The sequence below is a fragment of the Ochlerotatus camptorhynchus genome, unplaced genomic scaffold (assembly GCF_037179485.1).
Source record: "Ochlerotatus camptorhynchus isolate MF236.1 unplaced genomic scaffold, CSIRO-AGI_Acam_v1.1 ptg000330l, whole genome shotgun sequence".
In the NCBI taxonomy this organism is placed as follows: Eukaryota; Metazoa; Arthropoda; class Insecta; order Diptera; family Culicidae; genus Ochlerotatus; species Ochlerotatus camptorhynchus.
Genome location: NW_027040818.1, coordinates 16739496 through 16754785, shown reverse-complemented (window position 1 = coordinate 16754785; position 15290 = coordinate 16739496). Strand labels below are relative to the sequence as shown.

The 15290-nt window shown below is 41.2% G+C and overlaps 1 protein-coding gene across 1 annotated transcript; it reads left to right on the top strand.

Moving 5' to 3' along the window:
- Positions 1 to 4717: 4717 nt before the first annotated feature.
- On the top strand, positions 4718 to 9589 carry LOC135708681 (uncharacterized). Its single transcript, XM_065230782.1, has one exon. The coding sequence runs from the start codon at positions 4718 to 4720 to the stop codon at positions 9587 to 9589; it is 4872 nt and encodes a 1623-aa protein (XP_065086854.1).
- Positions 9590 to 15290: the final 5701 nt, after the last annotated feature.

Genomic DNA, 15290 nt, shown 5'->3' with positions numbered 1-15290 from the left:
ATTCCCAGCCGAAGCCTGAATCTCACCCGACGCGATGACAAATGAAGATGAAGAGATTCCACCTCGCAAGAAGAGGTATTAAAATTGGAAAATGCCGCACACACTTTTGAAGTTTATTTTCCTCACATTCCTGGGGAAAACTTTTCCGACAGCTTGAAATTAAGTCGCATTCAGCTCTCAAGCAACTCCAAGGGCAGCACATTGGAATGGGATGATCACGTTTCTGCCATTATCATCATAGGTCCAGGGGTGGCGAGGAAAGAAATTGGGAAATCACTACCTCGGGATCACAGAATAAAAATTCATGGCAAATGAGAGAAATTGGACCCGAACAAATGTCGAGGTCCGAATTAAGACGTCAGCTGTTTTAAGTTCGAACGTTTAAACGACAGTAGGTTTCTGCAAAGCAAGAAATCGACAAATCTCAGTTTGATGTGTAGACAGCGCCGAAACAACGAAATTTAGCCATTCCGATTTCAATCCCACTGACGACCGTTGGAAATCTATTTCTCAAGATCCCATTTTCCCTTTTCCAGTTGAATAAAACAAATCACGTTTCGCCGTTTGACGGCAGAGCCATCTTGGCGCTCCAGCTCCAGCCAAAACTAGTTTCCTTTTGAATGGACGTGGACATGGAAACGTGGGATATTTTAATAATCATTGGGTCCAACCAACCGGCTGACGACAACGTGGCCACACGATTTCGTATGCAAAACCCGGTGTCCACATTCCGACAGTGAAATGGGTGTTGTTTCGAGTTGTGGAAATTGAATTGAATTTTCCCGGCGGTGTGCGGTGTGCTTTCTGCACTTCGATTAAAAGGAGCTTGGGTTGATAAAAATGTGCTTGAGGCGAAAGTTTTTGAGACTTGCTTGATTTAATTTGAATTCATAATCTTTATGCATGGTGGTTCATGTCACTTGCGTCAGGTCGATTATCAAACATTATTCCTTATGTTCTTATGTTCGCTATCCGAATGAGGTTCAATGATTTTATGATGAATGTGGATTAACATAAACTGCCTGAAGGATAATTATCGGGCTGCCTTCCCTACTCCACCAATTTGCAATTTGAGGGGAACAAATTTCATCATTTTTTTTTTCGTGTTGGGTATTTTGATCACTGCGACAAGTACATATTCCCCGTTTTAATATTGCTTTATCAGCATGTCGTATCACCATTCTATGAAGCCACCGACATAGACTGACCGAAAGCATTTTCCCAGTCAGGTATTACATTTCGAATGAATTGCACTACTTGGCTGGGAACTGAATTCCAAATATCAAAGGGTTCTGTCAGCCCCTTATCAAGAATAGCAGGTGTTCAGAGTCTTCTTTTTCTATGCCACATAATCGACACATGTCCTCTTGAAGTTTTCTTATATTTACATGGACAGTGCCCTGTTATTAAACCAGTGTACATACTGAGATCTTTCTTGGATAGTTCAAGAATTTTGCTAGTCATTGAAATGCTCGGATTAATAAACCGTTTCGACTGCCTAGCAATGAGAGTGTTGTTTCAATTGGTCTCCACTTTCATTTTTTCCCATTTTTTGATTTCCATTCTAAGAGAGCAACATAGCAAAAAATAAATTTTAATATTACATCCAAGAGGATGCACTTCAATCATGTCGAAAATCTCATGTAATTTTTATGGCCACAATAATAAACAAATGCAGTAAAAGCAGCGTAATGTCAGTTCATGCACTGTATTAATGATAATTTTGTCCGTTTTGGCAAGTAATATTACACTATATTTTCGACACGATTGAAGTGCATCCACTTTGATGTGATATCAAAATTATTTTTTTGCTGTGAAGCAGAAACTCCACAGAATGGTTCTGGTCCTATACATTGTTGAGATGATTCAAGCCTTGCTAGTGTGTCGGCTTTCTCATTCCCTTGAATTCCGCAGTGACCAGGAACTCAAAATAGGTTCACTTGGTTTTGGCAGGCCAATTTTTGGAATGACATTGCACATGCCCATACAAGTTTAGAATTACATGTTGCTGATTTCAAAGCATTTAGTGCTGCTTGGCTATCAGACCTAATGCAGATATTCGAATGTCTATAATTTCTACGCAAGCAAAAATTGCTTGCACGGCGAATGAGAACGACCCAACTTTGAGTTTAGTTCACTCATAATCGCCAAAAGTGCAGGAACTCAGCGATGAGTAAATTTGCCTCATGTTTTCCCAGGTTTTTCCAGGGAAAAATTCCCGAATTTGAGAAAAGTAAAGATTGGATTCACTCAGTCTATTGGTATTACTCCGAGACTGAATAAAATTTTCATCAATTTCCTCATTTTCCGGCAGATTTGTTAGGTTTTCCACAAGAAACCATGAGACAAATTTAACTCATCGCTGCGTTCCTGCACTTTTGGCGATTATGAGTGAACTAAACTCAAATTTGGGTCGTTCTCATTCGCCGTGTAGACTTCTGCTTGGACCACGGTAGGCCTGTTGCCCATAGATATTGAGATATTGATTCCTGGACCCTTGCTCCTACACGATTATCCAATCTAGAGCCGTTGGTATAAAAGATTAACGATCCTGGACGAATGTTTATTTATTAATTAATTCATTTCGTCAAGCCAGTGTAGACTACATACAATGATTATTACAATGTTACACACTTACATACTAAGCATTAATTCTATTCTGTTTTAGCTTAGTTTTTATTTGCTGCTTGGACATAGTGATGTCAATAGTTCCGCAATGCAAATTATACAGGCACATCATTCCATTGATTGGGCTATTTTTTGCATAGTTTGTTCTGTACGATTTTTCAGAAAATAAATTCCGTGTTTTAAGATATCGACAAGGTGTATAAAAGTTTAATTGTGCGAGAATTTCTGCCGAATCTATGCGCATTGAAATAATGTCGTTGATGAAGAAAAGCATTGCAAATTGGTGGCGCACCTTAAGTGTTTGTATATTGATGAGCATAAGACTGATGCAAAATTTGAAATTTTCGCTCCACAGTGCTCAAACGGTTCCAAATTGGGCCCTGATTAGCCTCCCAAAATTTGAACTCATCTAGTTAGAAACTGACTTGGCACAAACCATTTGAAGTTTATATGGGAATTACTATGAAGAAACCATAATTTCGGTTCATATCTATCTCAAAATTCATCAGTTCACTCTACTTTAGAAAATGATAGCTGAGCTTGTTGAAAATTTTCTCAGCTACAACTTTGTTCAAGACCACTTTTCGATCAAATGTAAGGAACAAAAATTATTAATGATTCAAGTCACTGATGTCTCATGATTATGCTCAATCAACTGTTCAGCAGGCAACATTGGTGTTTATGGCGCGTAGAATAGAGGCTACTATGTCACACTGCAGAATACAGTGTTGCCCACAATACAGTTGCTTAATCTTGCCATAAGATTATTAATCTCTTAAACAATTAATAACTATTTAATTTGACGTTCGGCTAAAAAATGATTTTCTGCAAAGTTGTAGCTGATAAAAATTTCCATAAGAATAGCAATAGAATTTGTTAACAGTACAATATGTAAAAAGGCTAGAAGACAATGAACAAAAAGTTTTGTTTTCCCATAGTAATTTCCATATAAACTTCAAATGGTTTGTGCCAAGTCAGTTTCTTATCAAATGAGTTTAAATTTTCGGAGGCAAATCAGGACCCGCTTTGAAACCGTTTGGACACTATGGAGCGAAAATTTCAAATTTTGCATCAGTCTAATGAGCATGCAGCGCGCCTCATAAGATAGTGGAAACCCTAATAAAAATAATCATAAAAGAGAGCTTAACGTCGTATCATCCAAACCATTTGTGGGATAGTTTACCCAACCGGGATACAGTTCGTTTATGGTATTTGTTTATTAGGGAATGCAGTCCAATTCCATTTACGTAAAGCATATAAAAGAAATTGTTTTTGGACAGATTCTATGCGTTGTTCGTGTGTGGAAATATATGGATTCCATACTAGGTGGCAGTATTCCAGAATTGGCCTTACATATGTGGTGTGTAATAGGGTCTTCGAAATTTTGACTGAACCTTTTAATGAAGCCTAGCATTCTGTTTGCTTTACTAATGATAGTATTATAATGTTCTATAAAAGTTATTTTGGAGTCTAGGATTACGCCTAGATCTCTTACAAGTTTTGCATTTTTCTACTATTTGGTTGCCTAATGATATTTCAATTTGCGGTGTTTCAATTTTTCTGCTAAATGCTAATGCTATTACATTCAGGTGAAGTAGACTTTTACTTCGTCGGTGTTCGCGCGACATCTGTGGACGTTACCCTACCAACTGAGATGTGAACAGTTGTTCTCATGCAGCATCCAATATACCTCTAATTGTCAGTCTTTGATAGATGACTATCTTTTCCTTTCGCTGCAAATCATGTCATCTCTTTTCCCCCAACACAAAATGAAAATGCATTGAATCAATAAAAATTAATTGAACTGTATCGCTGAACTAATCTACACGCGTCTTTTCACTCGTTTTTTTCCGAACGTAATTTCCCGGGTTTTCCGTGTTTTTTTCGGGCTCTGGCCACTCCAAAAAATGGTCCTTCGAACCGGATCGGACCGAAGGTGAACAAAAAGTGCGTTTTTATCCGCTTTCGTCACCGTGTCACGATTCGCGAAAGTGAGTGCTAGAGTGAGGTTGGAATATCACCTCCGAAAAGAACATTCTCGGTGAAAGTGGGTGAAATTGAAGTTTAACGAACATTTAGTGAACTCACCATGGACAAACTTATTCGCGAGAGGAAATCGCTAGAAGCGCGATTAAACCGAGCATCGCAAAATGTTCACAAGCTTCACAAGAACGTGGCGCTACAAGATAGTCAGAAGCTCTACTTCCTCAAGACCAATCTCGTCGGAGAAGCCGCCGCTCTGATATCGCACCTTCGCATAGAAGACGCTAACTACGCTCCCGCTCTAGCTAAGCTGAAGGCTAGATACAACAAACCACTCGAAATCACAGCACAGCACATTCATCGCTTCTTAAATCAACCTTCAATGACGTCACCGTCCGCAGCTGGTTTGCGCTCCCTGCATGATCTGTCCGATGAAGTGATACGAGCATTGGAGGCCATGAATCAGGAAGGAAGGGACATATGGTTGCTGTACATCTTAGCAGAGAAACTAGATCCTGAAAGCAAGCAGTTGTGGTGTCAGAAAAGGTCGGAGCTAAACGACGATGAAGTTACCTTGGAGAAGTTCCTGAAGTTTGTTGATGCGCAAAGCTGTGCACTGAAATCCGTTCAACCGATCCGCCAGAAGAAATCGTTCATCACACCACTTCCAAGCAAACCTCCTACCCGGGGACCAACAGCTCTCGTCACCACCGGGTATCATTCTCCGTCACCAATGTGCGTTTTTTGTGCAAAATCACCGCATCAACTGTATCAGTGTGGTAAGTTTCTACACGTCAGTTCCGATGATCGACTCCGTTTTATCCGTAGGCATGAACTCTGTGAGAACTGCCTAAAGCAGCATTCCGGTGAACCTTGCCAGTCCGGCAATTGTCGGATATGTAATCATCCACATCATACTCGTCTCCACGAGGCACTCCAACCGCCAGCATCTTCAACGCTAGTAAGCAGTACAGCGACCACAACCAATTCATCTGGTTCGTCTTCAATGTCGCAAATGCTCATTTCGCCCCTAAGCCTGGCTACCGATTTGACGGACACCAACGTTCTACTCTTAACCGCTACTATCAACGTCATCGATAAGTTCGGGCGCTCGCATACCTGCCGAGCAGTTCTTGATTGCGCATCCCACACAAGCTACATCACTGCGGATTTGTGCAAGAAGTTGGGTCTCTCAACCACGGAACTGGATTTTGAATATGGTGGAATTGCAGAATCTCACGGTCACGCAAATCGTGGAGCACTAGTTACATTCGCGTCACGTTGCTCGGACTATCGAAATGTAGTGCCGTGCATTATTCTGGAGCGACTTACTTCCGAGCTCCCACTAAAGCCGATCAATATCGCAGATTGGCCAATTCCTGGATCGATTCCGTTGGCTGATCCCCAATTTCACCATCCAGGAAAAATCAGCATCCTTCTCGGCAACAAGCTTTTCTTCCAGCTTCTCGAGCCGGGAAACATCAAACTTGGTTCGGACGACTGCCTTCCTGTACTACAGAACACGAAGCTAGGTTGGGTGGTTTCTGGTGGCTACAAAAACTGTGACAATCAACCACGCACTAATGCTCCTTCGTGCTTACTGACGGCTTCCACTGATCCTCTCTCTGATCAACTTCGCAAATTCTGGGAACTGGAGGAGTACACGAATACATCTCCACACTTCAACGAAGAAGAGATTCGATGCGAAGAGCATTTCACAAAGCACACGATTCGCGATAGTTCCGGAAAATTTATCGTTCGGCTCCCGTACTTGGAGAGCCCTACTTCTCTCGGAAAATCGAGGGAAATTGCTGAGAAGAGACTGCTGCATCTAGAGCGCAAATTGGAAAGGAGTCCTAATTTAAAAGAACAGTACCATTCCTTTATGCGAGAGTACATCGACCTCGGGCATATGAGTCTTGCCACTACACCAGCTTCGGAGAATTGTGTTTTCCTCCCACACCATTGCGTCGTAAAGGAAGATAGCTCGACGACGAAGTGCAGAGTGGTTTTCGACGCTTCAGCAAAAACGAGTAGCGGCAAGTCTCTCAACGACATCCTTCCAGCGGGCCCTGTATTGCAGGATTCTTTGGTCAATATCTTACTTCGATTCCGGTTTCCCCCAGTGGTACTCGCTGGTGATGTCAAGCAGATGTATCGAATGGTGCTGCTGTACGACGAAGATCGAAACTACATCCGAATCTTGTGGCGCTGGTCAGAGGACGAACCGATCCTGGAATATTGCCTGAATACCGTTACTTACGGTACCAAGAGCGCTTCGTATCTGGCGACAAAATGTGTGCAGCAGCTGCTGCTCTCCCATCAAAGGCAATTTCCAGATGCAGTCAAGAAAGCTATTAAGGGGATTTACGTCGACGACGTGCTGACGGGTGCTGATTCTGCTGATGAAGCCAAGCATCTTCGACAAGAACTTTCCATCATCTTCTCTGCCGGAGGATTCCACCTGCGGAAGTGGGCTTCTAATAGCACCGAAGCCCTGGAAGGTGTTCCTGAAGCGGACCTCGAAATGAAAATTCCCATCGGGCTCAATGAACCCAACACCATCAAAGCCCTCGGGATCCACTGGCAGCCGTGCAGCGACGAATTCCTGTTTAGCGTCCAACCAACCAAGATCCTTCATCCCACAAAGCGCATCATTCTCTCCAACATCGCTAGTCTTTTCGACCCACTTGGTCTGCTCGCACCTATTATCATCAAAGCGAAGCTACTGATGCAACATTTGTGGGAGCTGAAGGTGGACTGGGATGCTATTCCCCCCAGTGAGTTGACTAATATATGGCAAGTTTTCGTGCAAGGTCTGGCCCTTCTCAACTCTTTTCAGATTCCGAGACGAGTTATCGGCACTAACAAGACGTCGCGAATCTTCCTGCACGGCTACAGTGATGCATCCGAGCGAGCCATGGGTGCCTGCATATACATCCGAGCGGTCGACGACGCTGGGAATCACAGTTCCCATCTTCTCTGCGCGAAGTCCAAGGTTGCGCCAATTGGAAATAAACGCACGACGCTGCCACGTTTGGAGTTATGTGCTGCAGTGATCCTCGCACGGCTGATCAACAACGTAACAAGTGCCATCAATCAACCCTTCTTCGAGATACGAGCTTGGGTAGATTCAAGTGTTGTGCTTGCTTGGTTGAACGGAGGTGCTTCTCGCTGGAAAACCTTTGTTGCCAATCGCGTCGCAGAAATCACAACGCACGTACCAGCAATCAATTGGAGCCACATCGTATCGGAACAAAACCCTGCTGATCTTATTTCGCGCGGGGTGTCGCCAGAACAAATCCAACATAACACTCTGTGGTGGAATGGTCCCGCATGGAACACAATAGGTGAGCGAGGTGAATTAACCGACATCCCTGTACTGACCAACACTGACCAACAGCATATTGTTAGGGAGCAAAGAGCAGTAGCCGTTTCTCTTATCACCGTCTACGAAAACGACTTTCTCGATGGGATGATGGCACGATATTATCCCGATCTCACGATGCTGCTTCGCGTCACTGCTCGTATTCTTCGGTTTCGATCTCCTGACTCTCGATTGATTGCTCGTCTGTTACCACGCGAGCTTGATCGAGCACAAACAATATACATTCGCCACGTTCAGCAACAATACTTTCGTGAAGAGCTGGATCGACTTCGACAGCAAGTAGAAGTTAGCTCTCACAGCAGTTTGCACCAACTCAAACCGTTCCTGGACGAAGAGGGTGTGCTCAGGGTGGGCGGAAGGTTACAACAGTCAAGCCTCAGCTACGACGTTCGACATCCTATATTGATACCTCGCCACTCTATTCTCACCTCGTTTCTGTTAAACCACGACCACATCGTCCATCACCACTGCGGGCCCCAAACACTGTTAGCCGTATCCCGCAGACGATTTTGGATCATAAGTGGTTCAAGTGCAGCAAGGAAGGTTTATCGCCAGTGTGTGACGTGTGCACGTGCCAAGTCCACACCTAAGTATCAACAAATGGGTCAACTGCCATCGGATCGAGTTCAACCAAATCCACCATTTGCGGTCACTGGCGTGGACTATGCTGGTCCAGTCAGCATTGTTGGACGAAGGACCAGAGGTGCGAAGCAAAGCAAAGGGTACATTGCTCTCTTCGTTTGTTTCACAACAAAGGCCGTACACATGGAAGCTGTGTCGGAGCTTACTACTGTCGCGTTCCTGGCAGCATTCACTCGATTCTCCAGCCGCTACGGTTTGCCAGCAAAAATGTTCTCGGACAACGCAACAAATTTCCGAGCCACAGCTAAGCACTTTCGAGAAACGTATGCGCAAATCAACTCTTCTGCACACAACAATGAAGTGACCGATTTTCTGACCGATAAGGGAGTGGAATGGAACTTCATCCCAGCTCGGTCTCCGCACCATGGAGGATTATGGGAGTCAGCAATCAAGGTTGCAAAGCAACATCTTTCGAAGATCACCAGCAGCTACATCTTTACCTTCGAAGAACTTTCCTCGCTGATCGCTCAAGTTGCTGCCACCATGAACTCGAGGCCACTCACGCCGATCTCCAATAGTCCGATGGATGATCAAGCTCTCACTCCTGCTCATCTTCTCATCGGTCGGGCGCTCACCACCGTTCCCGAAGTCAACTTGCTGGAACGGCAAATTTCCTCGATGTCACGCTGGCAGTTTGTCCAGCGCCTCTCGCAAGAATTTCGCAGCAGATGGCAGACAGAATACGTACGATCTTTGCAGCGGATGACGAAGTGGCAACGATCATCGCACAATATTTCGGTCGGCGACTTCGTTTTGCTAGTGGACGACAATTCGAAGCCAAGACAATGGCCTACTGGCAGAATCGTCGAAACCTTCCCAGGACCAGATGGATTAACGAGAGTGGTATCAGTAAGAACAGCAACTGGTACTACTCGGCGTGATGTTAGGAAGGTACGAACTATACCATTGGATGCGGATGAGTATGCTCCAAGAAGACTTCAATCATAAATTCCTGTGAGGAATTTGGTGGGCGGATTATGTTCGCGCGACATCTGTGGACGTTACCCTACCAACTGAGATGTGAACAGTTGTTCTCATGCAGCATCCAATATACCTCTAATTGTCAGTCTTTGATAGATGACTATCTTTTCCTTTCGCTGCAAATCATGTCATCTCTTTTCCCCCAACACAAAATGAAAATGCATTGAATCAATAAAAATTAATTGAACTGTATCGCTGAACTAATCTACACGCGTCTTTTCACTCGTTTTTTTCCGAACGTAATTTCCCGGGTTTTCCGTGTTTTTTTCGGGCTCTGGCCACTTCAGTCGGTATTTTACTACACCAGGTGTGGAATGTATTGATTTCATTCTGAAATTCTTCTGCATCGCTAGTTTTACTTATTTCCATGAAGAGCTTCATGTCGTCTGCATATACAAGTAGTTTTACTTTTGACGTAGAACTACGTCTTTGTCGACTATACTGGGGTGCAAATCAAAAAATATGTGCGGTGAAATAGTGTTAGTTTTTGAACGCTTGTAACTTTGTCATTTATAAATGAAAATAAAATCCAAATACGCCAATCGATAGCATGTTACATTACAAATCTGTTGAAATAAATATTTTTTTCCATTTTCCACAAAAAAAAAAAAAAAACATTTGAAAAATGTACAAACGATAATTTTATCTCTGTTTTCATGAAATAAACGATTTTCCCTAACCCAGTCGTCATAATCGAGTAACATTTGGTTGTACATCGTTTTGCTTGAACCTTAATAGATATAAAATAGCACTGCTGTCGTGCTTTTGCTTATTAAGAACGGAGATAACTTTTTCAAAGGGACGTATCAGGTTTTGTAAACAATGCATTTGATCGTCGATTTGACGTAATTGGTTGCTCGCTCACACATGCTAACACTACCATCAGATAGGGAAAATTTTCTCCTACCTGCTAATTGTGTTAGTAAGCGTGTACGAGCTACCAGTTACGCCAAATTGACGATCATATGCGTTGCTGATACGTTCTTTTTAAAAAAGTAATCGAGAAATGATGATTATTCAACCACCGCGTGGTGAGTAGTAGTGTTCTTCAGTACACAACGAAAGGCTGCCTGCAAGCAGCGAGCATCCATAGAAGGAGGAAGCACCGCTATTGATCGGAATCAGTAGCTCTTCGTGAGTCGCTGTGGGCCATGTATATCAAGCGCGTCATACTAAAGAGTATAAATGCTCAAATTCCTATTCCTACACAAAATACAAGCTCCTGCTGCAGTTAACAAATAAGATTTCTTATATAAGACCACGTAGTCCTACATCATCATTGCGTACAACCCCATAGGGCTGTCCCTTTCAGTTTTTTTTTTTTTAAGTATGTAGGAAATGCCGTTTATGTAAAAAATAAAAAGAAGTGGCCCTAAATGAGAACCCGGTGGTACCCCAGAGGTGACTGAAATTGGTTTTGAAAGTTTATTTTGAAAGCGGACTATTTGTTTACGATGTGTAAGGTATGATTGAAGAAATGCAAAGAAATCGCGGTCACGATCTTCTTCGGAAAATGTGGTGTATACTTCTTGGAAGAAGTTTTCAAAGAGATTGCAAACTTCAGATGGATTCTCACCTACATATGCATCCAAGTTCATTCGCGAAGGAAAAATGGCTACTTTTGACGTAGGACTACGTCTGTGATTTCTATATGGGGGTCAGGGCTGAAAAAATCACTGAAATTCATCAAAGTTCACTATGGATGAAAAATTCATTTCATAGGAATACTGGTGATTTTTTCATGATTTTTTCAACTCTGATGGGGGTACACTTTGTGAAAACCAAAAATGAAACATGGAACAAAATTATGAAAGATTTGAACGTTAATAACTCAGCTGCCCCTGGACCAATTTCAATAATGTTATCACCAACCGATAAGAAGTATTCTTACGCATCTGCTCAATTTAAGACTTTATCATTTTACTGTTTACGTTATCATTTTACTTACATAACTAAAATTATCACCGATTGCCTGCGAAAAGCGATTTCCCTAACACAGATTTCAAAATTGAACTCCATCCGGTCTCACCATACGGTGTTTATTCAATCACCACGTGGTAAGTGGTGGTGTCCTCCAGTACACAAAAAAAGGCTCCCCGCAAGCAGCTAGCTATCAAGGCTGCCCTCAACCGCTGATCGCATTCAGTTCCAATCACCGTGTGTGGTGGTGTCCAGTCATCGGCATCAGCAGCAGTGCTTTCTGCAAGCAACGAGCTGCGCCCACATGAACAACCATAGAAGGAGGAAGTAGCAGCACCGCTATTGATCGGAATCAGTAACTCTTCGTGAGTCACTGTGGGGCATCTACGTCAAACCCGTCATACTATAAAGTATAAACAGAGAGAATCACGCTCAAATTCCTATTCCTACGCAAAACACAAGCTGCTGCTGCAGTTAACAAATAAGATTTATTATATAAGACCACGTAGTCCTACGTCACCATTGTGTACAACAATTTCGTATTTAGACAATTAAAAAAGGTTCTTAGGACATGACTTGACTTCATTTTCGACTTTGCGGTTATAATCCTCATATGCAAAGTTGATGGCTGTATTCAGTTGGTTGGATAAGTTATGATAGTTTCGCAAATTGGTTTCAGTTTTTTCTTTTTTGTATAGTTTATGAGCTTTCGGTTTTTTATTTTTCAGTTGTGGATTGAACCATGTGGGTAGTTTATTTTTTTGTGTTCGTTTTCTTTTTTTGTTGGTACAGTTTCTAGAATTAGGCTTTGAAGAATTGAGTGAAATTTTTCTACTTCAGAATCGAAATTTCCTTCAATACTTATTAAATTCTGCCAATTTATTGTATATAGTCTACGTTTGGCTTCTTCTTAATTTGCTTTATGGTATTCCGGCAGTTCCTCGTATTCCCAGTCGCTGGAGGAAGAAGAATTTTGTACGAAGATTGAGTATTCAATTGCTGTGTGAAACACTTCATTTTTTCCATAAAGGTGCTAATGATGTATCCACACAGAAGTCTTCAGTACCATTTGTATATAAAAGGTCTAAATATGATTTTTGTTGATGTTTTACTTGGTTTATTTGATTAAGACCAAAATAAGATATTTTGTCGAATAATATTTGTAATGTTTCGTCTTCACCTACGACTGGAAGTAAAAATGATTCATTTTCAATGTCTGTAATAAAGACTGCGTTTCGTTGATTGAAGTCGCCATAAATATGCAGTTTTACTTCTGGTTCCATATTTGACATTATAGTTTCAACAATTTGACGAAAAAAAAAACAGTTCAAAAGACTGCTTGTGGGCAGGGTGCCTTTCATTCATTTTGGCTAAAAAAAAGTTTTATGAAATTATGGAATAATAACAAATTATAATAATATTTTGTTTGTGTAAGCAACAGTGAAGTTTGTGTTTGACACATAATACCTGAAAATGTTGCTGCATGAGAGTCGCAATAAGCGATTTTGTCATTTATCTCACCCACTCTTTGCTCTTCACTCTTCGCGAAAAGGCGATCAGAAAATCGCTCATTGTGGCTCTGTCAAAGCTAAATTTGCAGGTTTTATGTGTCAAACATAAACTTTAAAATCTTTTCTTGTTCCTTACAAAATGTCATCATAATATCTTATTGTTCCATAATTTCCTAAAACATTTTTTTAGTCAAAATGAATGGAAGGCACCCTGTGGGTTTGGTCCCCCATTGTCCCACGAGTCGTGATACGCATCTTCTTCATTGTCAACAAGATCGAGGTGATATTTTTTCTTCATCCAATCTTCATTTTGTATCACAAGAGAATCAATATTGAACATTTTTAGGATGCTCATATGTCCTCTAAGATCACCTTCAGGAAAGTGCTGTGACCGTCGGATCCCTAATGCACTCCTTTCGGCTTCTAATTGAATAAATTGATGCAACGGAAGCAGATAAAGCAGATGAGCTGATTTTTCATTGGTTTTAGTCTTAAAATCGTCTAATAAATTCACTGGATTAATTATTGTTTTAGTTTAGTTTGCTGTCAAGAGTAACTCCTAGATACTTGACTATGTTTGAAAGTCCTAAAATTATTCCTCTCAGTTTAATATTATTTAAGGACACTTTTTTCTTCGTGTGAATGGCATAACAGTTGTTTTGTTTTATCATTACAATACCGCAAATACTGATTAGAACATTCAACTTCCTACATCAAGTAGAAGCTTCAGATAGCCTAGCCAGTTATCATCGTACAATTCGTAGTTGCTACTCCATTTAGCAACATTTTCACAAATATGCAAAAGAATGGGACTTGGGACTAGCAACCCATTTTCAGTGTACCAACTCCGGTGAATCAGAACTGCTATGTTGTGTTGAGCCTACTCTACGCCAAAATTCTCAAATCAAGCGATTTTCTGAAATGCAAAATTCGATCGAATGCAAAATTTTCTTCAAAACTTGCAGTTTCGGTCTTTAAACTAGAGTAATAAACTTTCTGAAATGGTTGGAAATGCTATACTAATACCAACAGGAAGCTTTAGCTAAAGCTAAAGTACGGCAGTGTGAAAATTGAATAGAAGTTGAACACATTATTATTATTATTTAGCTTTATTAAGGAGGCTTTCAGCCTTGGGCTGGTTCGCCTCCAATAGTTGAACACAGCCGCAGACAGTAAGAAGTTCATTTTCTTTTGTCCCCCTTCTAAACATTCGATATTTTGACCATTCAACCTTTTTTCCCCCTTCCCTTCATTCGACCTTTTGTCCTTCTTCTAATCATTCGACTTTTTGCCATCATTTGACGGTTAGTCCACTCGACATTTTGTCCCCCTTCTCATAATTCGACCTTTTATTCAGTTTCTCATAATTCGACCCTTTTTTCGCCAGACCTTTTTTCCATTTGATTTGTTATCATTCGACGTTTTGTCATGATACCTTTAGTATTTCACGCATTTGTCATACAACCAAATTAAATCAACAAATAATATTAGCTTTTACATTGAGCAAAAGTCAACTCAATTGGGTTGAATGGGTTAATTTTTCTGAGCCCAATGATATTTGTTCGTATTCTTGAACTTCCATCTCAGTTATGGAATTGAGTATGAGAAGCTTGGTTTATTTCACTTTCGACACAAAGCAACAAAAATAACAGTTCGCTCCATTCACTAGAATATCATCGAGGGGCGCCTAAATGGCAATTTCTACCAATGTATTTATAATGCACTTGAATTTTTCATGCAAGCTCCGGACTATTTTGGGTATTCTGATGGAAGTGGATAGAACCTTACAACATCCAAAAGTTGCGAAACCACATCCAAATTCAAGAGGATTATCGGTCAAGTGAATTTTTTTAGAAACCTTTATTAGCGAAATTTTTAACTCGTTGGCTAGTTCATCTCGTGATCAGATGAAGTACGCAGAACCCAAATGACCTAACTTGGACTTATTCCGGTATAACATGGGCAGTTCAAGTCTTAAAACCAGATATGCTTTGGAAAAACTTGGGAAACCAGTATGTAGTATTTAATGTTTTTTTTTTATAACTTTATTAAGGAGACTTTCAGCCTTGGGTCTCCTAGTATCTAATATTCAGGAATTTCCTGGGTGCCTCTGCCTCTGCCTCTGACCAGAATATGAAATAAAGCTATTTAATATTGTTACGGGATGTAATGTCTACCCTAGTGTCTACCTAACTCCACATGAATCGCATATTTTTAGGACAAATTTAGAACATTTA

What these genes read in the sequence shown, in the direction of transcription:
- LOC135708681 (XM_065230782.1), top strand. Translation starts at nt 4,718, where the DNA reads ATGGACAAACTTATTCGCGAGAGGAAATCGCTAGAAGCGCGATTAAAC.